We start from the raw sequence: 9,562 nt of genomic DNA, 5'->3' as shown, positions 1-9,562 counted from the left end.
CGCAGAGTGCGCAGGCAAGTTGGTAGGGGGTTACGAGGTCGCCGAGGTAGGGGGAATCCTCCCAATACGCAACCCAACACCTCAATACACCTGCCCGAACACGTCAGAGCCACAGGTGAGAAGATGTTGATGGGAATCGAGGATGGCTTCTGTCTTGCCCAAATTAAGCTGAAGGTAGTTCCCCCATCAAAAGCCTTGATATCAAACAAGTAGGAATTGGTAGAAACCCATCAGCCGGGTGTCTGATGTACGCAGAAACCCATCACCGTGATCTGATACAGAGAGACAGAGACAGAGAAACCCATCAGCAGATTTTAAGATTCTCCAGACTGAAATGTTCCAATACACGTATGCCATCTGCGCACGGAAATATTCCTGTATCTGGAAGGGAATCAAGACATACCAATGAGACCCAGCAGATGGTGCTAAATCTAAACATGGCACAAAGAACAATAATGTTCTAATGAGTTATGCATTCACTGAATCTGAAGGCCTTCCTATTCAACCGTGTCTACAGTCCTCCCCCCACTCCCCCCTGGCTCGGTGTGGTGCTCTGCCACTGTCAATTGCTCTGCGATACTCCCCTGCTTGAGGCGGTGCTATATAAATGCAAGTTGTTGTGTTGTGTTGTTGCTGAGAGGAGGAGCAAAGGAGGATCATTTTTCTTTAGAAAAGAACGAGCAGTGCTATCCACAGCCAAGTAAAATATTTTTCAAAGGAAGGAAGCTGTAACCAATTAGCTGAAAACCAGTTAGCTGAAGGCTTAGAAAGACGTAGGCGTGTTCCAATGCTTCTGAAGGCTGAACATTGCTGACTTGGTACACAGAGTGACGAGAAACTTGGACAGAGTGGACGATGGTCTGGGCTGTGGGTTTAACGTTGCCTGTGGTGCTGTGCTCTCTGGGCCTCACCGCTGTGTGTCTGCTTGCTTTGTTGGCCTGGCTGGTGTCCGGCCGGACGACAGGGAGGGCGGTGGAGGGGAAGGGCAGAGCCGTGCTGGTCACCGGCTGTGACACAGGCTTCGGACATCTGCTGGCACAACAGCTGGACGAGCTGGGTTTCCACGTGTTTGCGGGCTGCCTGTCCACACAGGGGCCAGGGGCACAGACCCTGGCACAAACCTGCTCCAGCAAACTGAGGGTTTTCAAAATGGATGTCACTCGGGATGAAGACGTGGCTGCAGCGAAGGAATACGTGCTGTCCAACCTACCCCAGAAAGGCATGTATTGCAATCACCGACCAGCGCTAACTTCTACAGCGCTTGTCACATCAGAGGAGGGCCGATTACACGTTAAAAGGAGATGAGGGAGTGGAGGAAGAGCTGTTGAGAAAGAAGTGGGAGAGGGGTAGGGTGACTGAAAACATCGGCAAATCAGGAAGTGCTGGTAAACATCAGAGCCACATCTGTACTTTGCAATAACCTTAAATGCAATTACACTTGGATTGAAAAAGTAAACCCAGATCATTACTTTCAGATGAACCGAGACAGTAGAACAAGAGGACACAGGATTAAGAGCTGTAAAGGGGCAATTTCAGGACAGAGATCGGGAAGTGTTTTGGAGGGAAGAGATCAGATGGGCCGAAGCGTCTTCTTCATCCGAACCCATCGTGTGATCTTGTCTTGATAGCACAGGGTTTAGGTCAGTCACAGGGGGAAGTGAGGCTGAGCTAGTTAATTAGCATGAACCAAGGGGCATTTCCAAACCAATGACTGATGAGAAATTGATATCAAATGTAACGATTATTATTCTTATTATTGTAAATATTCATCTCGTGAGATGCGTTTATTAATGTCCGTTCACAGACGACCTTTTGTACAAATTACCCCGCAAAAATACAACATATGTTGACTCAGCGTGTCTAAGGCCAGGAGTGTGTCTCAGGGTGATCGGCAATGCTGCTGATCTCTGAGCTGTGCTGTGTGTGGAAGGAAGCGATAACACAGCAAAGAAATAATTCATGTGACAAAGAGCACAGCAAACAACAAGGCGGATACCAAACCACATGAGCTGAAAGTTTCTACAAAGAAGAGGAAACGTGTAATTGATAGTATTCTGAATTGTATTTTTAACACCTTTCAGACCCCCATAGCGGCACTTTTAAGAACCGGTTTATATACACAAAATACAACACTAGCCTCAGAAACACCCTGGCTCAATCCCGCTCTCATCTGTCTCAAAATCCCAAGATTTGCAACAGAAAGAGTCAAACTCGGCCACTGTGCAGCACTCTTAAACACTTACTCACTATCATGGATTCACCCACCCACACACTCATTCACATGCCTGTTTATGGGACATTGCGGTGCACAAATTGGCTGCCACATTCATGACAAAATACATAGTCACTACACTTTACAGTAAATCCTGCGAAGTGCAGAAGCCTTTCTGCTGGGAAAGCCGCTGAATCAAATGCGAGCATTGTAGTTATTAATTGGCCCGCCAGATGCTCTTCAAAAATTTTTTGTGAGAAATGTGCGATTGATATTTGGTAATGTGGCTGATTTTCCCCAGGGCTTTGGGCTATAGTTAACAATGCTGGGATCACAGCGTGGGGCGAGGTGGAGTGGAACACGTTGGAGAGCTATCAGAGACTGGTTGATGTTAATCTGTGGGGAAGTGTACGGACGACAAAGGCTTTCCTGCCACTTCTTCGGGAATCTAAAGGTGGGTTACCGAATCAAATCTCTTCCTTTCACTCGGTGCATGGCAGTTCTTTGGAGTCCGGTAGTTTAGTAGTCAGAGCACTCACCTCACAAGCGAGAGGACCTGGGTTCAATTCCTGGGCAGGACAAAACCTGTTTTGCATGTTTCCTTACTCCACAAGCCTCTGTTTAACAGAGTGCTGCAGTAAGTGCTGCTCAATTGGTGGATTACTTTTCCGGGGGTAATAATCCCTTAAGAAAATAATAAGAGTAATAATTTGGCCACTCAGTTCACTACCGTATTGGGACTCTGCTGCACGCAATTGGCTGCCGGGTTTCAGCCACAAAAATATACAGTCAATTCACTTTACAGTATATTCTGTGAAGCTTTTTGAGACGTTGCAAAGATGTGATAAGGTGTTGTATCAAATGCAATGATTATTATTGTCATTGTTGTTTGTTGTTATTGTTATTGTTGTTAGTATTATTATTGCTGTTTGTGTTATTACGTTCAACTGCAGAATACACAGTCACTACATTTATTTTGAGATGTCCTCCTGACAAAATTATGCTTCTGCAGAAAGCAATATTGTATAAAAAGCATCAATCTGGAACCCAGCTTGCGATGTGCAGTGTTTCAATGTCTGACAGTTTGAAAGCCACAGACTCGGGCAAAACCACACAAACTTCTGGGAATGTGTGTAATGCCATCTTTCATAATCCCGTTGGTGTAAGAGTGAGAAAGGAGAAATCCCACCCGGATCCATTGTTTAGGGGGAGGTCAGCTGGTGTCTGTGACATGAGGAAACCCATCACCATGCGTAAGAGTCTCCAAACCAAGCTGAGAATTCCCTGCATCCCACCTATACATGGAAATCCCAGAGATAGATTGTTGGAGTGGAATGTGCACTCTCTCCCTGGAGGGACACATCCGGTTTACCTAAGTCTGGAAAGTATTAGGCACAGGTTGGCAAGAGACAAGGCTTGGGGACACCAGAGTGTGCATTGGGGTAACTGTTGGGAGTCCAACCAGCTAAAACCGCATTGGTTGCCATTGAGATCATTGTCTGGCAACCTTTCCCATTGCTTCTCCAGTTAGGAACCACCGTTATGGCTTTGGCTTGCAGGGTTAACAGGAGCTGAGTGGGAGGATTCCTTGTCTCTGTGATGGCTGCTAATTCAGAGAACTCCTTTCTTTAGGAGAAAGTGTAGAATGCACTCAACCACCCTCTGAAAAAATCATCAATTTGACATTTTTATAATGATGGTAATCATAACCAAAGAGGATCGCAGCTGGGTCCAGATTGATGTTTTTATGCAACAGTTGAGAACGTCTAGAGACAATCGAGACCAAAACAATCTGAAACACTCCATAAATAGAGTCAATCTCAACCCAGATGGAAATTCTCCCCACATGAGCTTATCCCCAGACTCAGCACTTTATCGCTATCTAAGTCAGAAACTGGTTTATCCGTCTATCCACGCCCCCAAAGTATTGCTTCAAGAGATTCACTGTAAAGTGCAGTGACTGTGTATTTGATAGACAAATACAGCAGCCAATTTGTACACAGCAACTTCCACAAACAGCCATTGAGTGAGTGACCAATATTATCTGGGGGATTGTGCACCAGGGCACCGGGAGAGAGAAACACTCTTCTCTTTTCAAATAGCGCTGCAAAATCTTTAACGTCCACGTTACCAGGGCACAGAAAGGCCCTCAGTTTAACATCTTATCTGAAGGATGGCACCTCTGACAATGCAATGCTGGGATCTCGGCTTTTCACCCTATATAGATATGACTTGGATGAAGGAATAGACTTTAATATGCAAATTTGCAGATGATGCAAAGTTAGCAGGCACAGTAGACTGTGCAAATGGGAACAGGAAGTTACAAAGGGACTTAGACAGATTAAGTGAGTGGGCAAAACTGTAGCAGGAGGAATTCAATGTGGGGAAGTGTGAGGTCATCCACTATGGATCCTAAAAGAACAAAACAGAATACTTTCTAAAAGGTGAGAAACTAAGAACTGTGGAGGAGCAAAGGGAATTGGGTGTCCAGGTACACAAATCACTAAAAACAAGCTCTCTGATACAAAAATGAATCAAAATGGCCTTGATTTCAAGGGGCTGGAATATAAAGGAGAGGAAATGATGCTTCACCTATATAGAGCGTTGGTCAGACCCCATCTGGAGAACTGCGTTCATTTTTGGGCACCACACCTCAGGAAGGATACATTGGCTCTGGAGGAGGTGCAGGGCAGATTCACCAGAATGATACCAGGCCTTAAAGGGTTAAATTATGAGGACAGGTTGCATAAACTTGGTCTATATTCCCTTGAGTTTAGAAGGTTGAAGGATTATCTGATTGGGGTTTTTAAAATAATAAAGGGACTTGATAGGGTAGCTACAGAGAATCTATTTCCTCTGGTGCGTAATCCAGAAGAAGGGGCATCATCTTAAAATTAGAGCCGGGCCATTTAGGAGTGAAATCAGGAGGCAATTTTTAACCCAAGATTGTAGAAATCTGGAACTTTCTCCCCCAAAAGGCTGTGGATGCTGAATCCATTCACATTTTCAAGACTGAGGTGAAAAGATATTTGTTAGGTCAGGGTATCAAGGGATATGGGCCAAAGGCGGGTAATTGGAGTTGTGGTACAGATCAGCCATGATCTTATAGAATGGCGGAACAGGCTCGAGGGGCTGAATGGTCTCCTCCTATTCCTATGCTCCCCCTAGCACTGCCTGAACTGTGAGCTCAGAGTCCGCGACATGAACCCACAACCTCCTGACTTTAGAGGCGAGAGTGTAGCAGAAGAGAAAGCGATGTTACACAGAGATTCTGGAGAGTAATGTTTATTTTTTTTATCTTCAGGTCGGATCGTATTTATGTCTAGCATCTCAGCGACCATCCACAGCAAGGGTACCAGCATGTACGCCATCACTAAGAGTGGGATCGAGGCCTTTGCTAGATGCCTGACGCATGAAATGAAAAGATTCGGGGTGAACGTAAGCTGCCAATTTCACTTTTGCTGTAACAATAGCTAAGAATATGTTAGACACTCTGTCTACATCACAATATTCAGGATCAACTCCAGGAGACTCGGCCCCACAATTCTTTGGGGGAAGGGGGTTCAGCCACATGCGGAAACCCATCACTGTGCCTAAGAGTATCCAAACCAAGCTGAGGTTTCCATGCATCCCACCTACACATGGAAATCCCAGGGAGAGATTGTTGGAATGGAATGCGCACTCTCTCCCTGGAGGGACACATCCTGTTTACCTAATTCCAGAGAGTATTAGGCGCAGGTTGGCTTGGGAACCCCAGAGTGTGCGTCGGGGTAACTGCTGGAGTCTAACCAACTAAAACTTGCAGGATTAACAGGACCTGAGTGGGAGGATTGCGATTGTGAAGGTTGTGAGTTCAAACTGGAAGTTGGGACTTTGTGCTCACAATCCAGGCTGAGGCTCCAGTGCAGTGCTGGTTGGAGCGCTGCATTGTCAGAGGTGCCGTTTAAGGATGAGACGTTAAACTTGTCTTTGTTTGAACAGTAAAAGATCTGTTTTAAAAAATACTGTTTCATTATGATTTTAATAATTTATTTCAGTCCCTCTTCCTTGCCTCCTCCTTGTTCATCTTCAGATCACAAGACCTTGTTGTTAATGTTGATGATGATGTTGATGTTTGTGGGCAGGTCTCAATCGTCCAGCCAGGAAACTTTTCCAGGGCGACAAACATCCTGCAGGAGCCAACATTTGAGGAGGTTTGGAACAAGCTAAGTGACATGGTGAAGGAAAGCTACGGCAAAGACTGCGTGCAGAATTACATCCATGGAATACGTTATGCACTTAGCCATGCAAACAAGAATGCCACTGACGTCACAAACATCATCATCGAGGCCCTGATGTCACCCAAACCAAAGATCCGCTACTGCGTGACATCTGTGCCCGAGAGTATTGTTCTCTTCATCTGCAATCACTTCCTCTCCTGGGACCTTTACTTTCTTTTCAATTACATAGAAGGGCAAATAAATAAAGCCTGTACCTCACAAAACTAAGTGTTATGGCGTGTGAGGCTACTCACTAGCTATGTGGAGAGACTAGAGAGACTGGGTTTGTTCTCCTTAGAGCAGAGAAGATTAAAGGGAGATTTAATAGAGTTGTTTCAAAATTATGATTGGTTTTGGTAGACTAGATAGGAAGAAACTGTTTCCTCTGGCAGGTGGGTCGGTAACTAGAAGACATAGATTTAAGATAATTGGCAAAAGAACCAGAATGGGGGGGGGAGGTGAGGAAAATTTTTTTTAACACACAGAGAGCTGTTACAGTCTGGAATACACTGCCTGAAAGGGTGATGGATGCAGATTCAATAACAACCTTCAAAAGGGAATTGGATAAGCAATTGAAAATAAAAATTTGCAAGGATGTGGGGAAAGAGCGGTGGAGTGGGACTGATTGAGTAGCTCTTCCAAAGAGCCGGGACAGACACGATGAGCCGAATGGCCTCCTTCTGTGCTGTAATGTTCTATGATTCTAAGAATCTGCCTGTGGACATAGTTGGGGTTTTTTCTCAATTAAAATACAAGTGACTTTGGTTCCTCTGTTCACGGGATCCTAATATAAACTTTCAGTTTACAGAATAAGCTGATAAACCCTACATCAGTGTCATGACCCGCTTGGCCTTCCCCCAAGTCTACCACTGTCTCTCCCCTCAGGCTGCCGAGCCCTCATTCACGCTTTCATCACATCCAGGCTTGATTCTGCTTAACTTTCTGCTATTCCCAACTCTTCCCTTCACAAGCTGCAGATTATTCAGCAACTCATGTTCTCTCCTGTACACCCCCCCTATCCTCGCCCAACTCCACTGGTTCCTCTGGTTATCCCATAGAGGATAGAGTTCAAAATCCTTGTCCTCACCTTTAAAACCCTCCATGGTCTTGCCCCTCCCAACCTCTGCAACCTTCTAAAACCCTATCAACCTGTCCACTCCCTTCACTCAGCAGAAACTAGCCTGCTCCATGTCCCATGTCCCACCATCGGAGGTTGGGCCTTCAGTCTTTCTGCCGCCAGCTTCTGGAACTCCATCCCACAGTCCCGCCGCCTCATCCCCTTCCTTGCCTCCTTCAAGGCCCATCTTAAGACCTTCCTCTTCAACTGTGCCTTTGGTCATCTTCCCATTCACACCTCCCTGCCCTTGCCCTCCATCCCTCTTGACTCCAACCCCCAGCTCAAGGACACACCCTAGAGTGTCCAGTGCCTTGGGACATCCTCCCGATGTGAAAGGCATTGTGTAAATGTAATTTGTTGGTGTTGGTGGTTAGCTCCGCTACTAACCATACCTCCGAACCCAACATTTTGGCAGCTCAGGTGCGACCCAACACAAGAACCAAAGTTCACAGTTTTTCAAAATTTTCTATGATAACTATAATAATAATAATTCTTGCATTTGATATAGCGCTTTTCACATCTTCTAGACGTCTTAAAGAACTTCACAGAATAGACTGTAAAGTGAATTGATTGTATATTTGTGGGAGAAATGTGGCAGCCAATTGTGCACAGTAGTGTCCCACAAACAATCGTGGATTGAAATTACCAATTTATTATTTTTTGAGGATTATAACTATCACTGACATCATTGCACCATGCTCATTTATTCACTCGAAGTTAACATTGTTAAGTAAATTACACAGGTGTTTATTATTTAATGGAGAGATATACGTCAAGAATAATAAAAATAATAATCATAATAATCTTAAATACTTCCATTGTCTTTTATGTCAGAAGGCTGTCCCAAAGCGCTTCCAAGTGTATAATATCTAGTGATCCTGTGTTTAGTGGGAGTACGAGGCAGCCAATTTGCACACAGCAGTGTCCAACAAACTGCCAAAAAGTCGGTGACCAATTTTATCTGGGAGATTTTCACCCAGGACATCGGGAGAGAGAAACTCCTTTCTCTTTTCCAATAGCGCCTCAGGATCTTTAACATCCAACTGATTAGGCACGGACTGGGCCTCGGCACTGAGCTGCTCCACGTCCCCCGGCCTGCCTGCTCCACTTTCAGCGGTCAGCGGCATTTAACCTATCTGTTCTCACCCTCTGGAACTCCATCCCGGAACACCTCCACCTCACCCGCTTCCTTGCCTCCTTCAAAGCCGATCTCAAGACCTTTTAGCCCGGGAAAGCTTGCCAATCGCTGGCAAGCTATGCGGTTTTAGCTGTTTAGACTCCCAACACACACTCTGGGATCCCCAAGCCTTGGCTCTTTCCAACCTGGAGTTAGGTAAGCAGGACATGTCCCTCCAGGGAGAGAATGTGCATTTCATTCCAACAATCTGTCTCTGGAATTTCCATGTGTGGGTGGATGCATGGTAATCTCAGTTTGGTTTGGAGACTGTTAAGCACGGTGTTGTGTTTCCGCATGTGTCAGACACGTGGCTGACTTCCCCATATAATCCCTCCTCCACCCTCCCTGGCCGCCACCCCTCTCTGATCGCAACCAGCAGCTCGAACCAGCAAACCCCTCATTGTCCAGCAACTTGGGACGTCCTCCCGACGGGAAAGGTGCTGCATAAATGCAATCTGTTGCTGTTGTAGGTGAGGGAAATATATCTCAGGAAAGGAGGGAAACAAGAGAGGATAATAATAACAATCCTTGCATCTGATACAGCACCTTTTACATCAGGAGGATGTCTCAAAGCGTTTCAATGACCAGTTTTATTTGGAGGATTGTCGGCCAGGACACGGGACAGAGAAACTCCCTTCTCTTTTCCAATAGTGCAGCGGGATCTTTAACATCCACCTGAACAGGCACAGACGGGACCTGTTTACCATCACAACTGAAGGACAGCACCTCTGACAATGTGTTATTCCACCAGCACTGCACTGACGCTTCAGCTTTTTAAGTGTGTTTGGTTGTTATTA

At 45.6% G+C, this 9,562-nt stretch overlaps 1 protein-coding gene across 1 annotated transcript; it reads left to right on the top strand.

Moving 5' to 3' along the window:
• Positions 1-759: 759 nt before the first annotated feature.
• zgc:113142 (uncharacterized protein LOC503524 homolog) lies at positions 760-6,880 on the top strand. Its single transcript, XM_007905467.2, has 4 exons — positions 760-1,219; positions 2,514-2,666; positions 5,517-5,650; positions 6,337-6,880. Exons 1-4 carry the CDS (start codon positions 856-858, stop codon positions 6,697-6,699), a joined length of 1,014 nt encoding a protein of 337 aa, XP_007903658.2. The 5' UTR covers positions 760-855; the 3' UTR covers positions 6,700-6,880.
• The last annotated feature ends 2,682 nt before the right edge of the window (positions 6,881-9,562 follow it).

The sequence above is a fragment of the Callorhinchus milii genome, unplaced genomic scaffold (assembly GCF_018977255.1).
Source record: "Callorhinchus milii isolate IMCB2004 unplaced genomic scaffold, IMCB_Cmil_1.0 Scaffold3, whole genome shotgun sequence".
Classification (NCBI taxonomy): domain Eukaryota; kingdom Metazoa; phylum Chordata; class Chondrichthyes; order Chimaeriformes; family Callorhinchidae; genus Callorhinchus; species Callorhinchus milii.
This window is presented reverse-complemented; position numbering and strand designations above follow the sequence as displayed.

Bases quoted from the DNA above. Each gene is read 5' to 3' on its own strand.
- zgc:113142 (XM_007905467.2), top strand. From the start codon at position 856: ATGGTCTGGGCTGTGGGTTTAACGTTGCCTGTGGTGCTGTGCTCTCTG. The intron at 2,667-5,516 runs GTGGGTTACCGA...TTTTATCTTCAG, and splicing joins ACTTCTTCGGGAATCTAAAG to GTCGGATCGTATTTATGTCT. The intron at 5,651-6,336 runs GTAAGCTGCCAA...GTTTGTGGGCAG, and splicing joins TGAAAAGATTCGGGGTGAAC to GTCTCAATCGTCCAGCCAGG.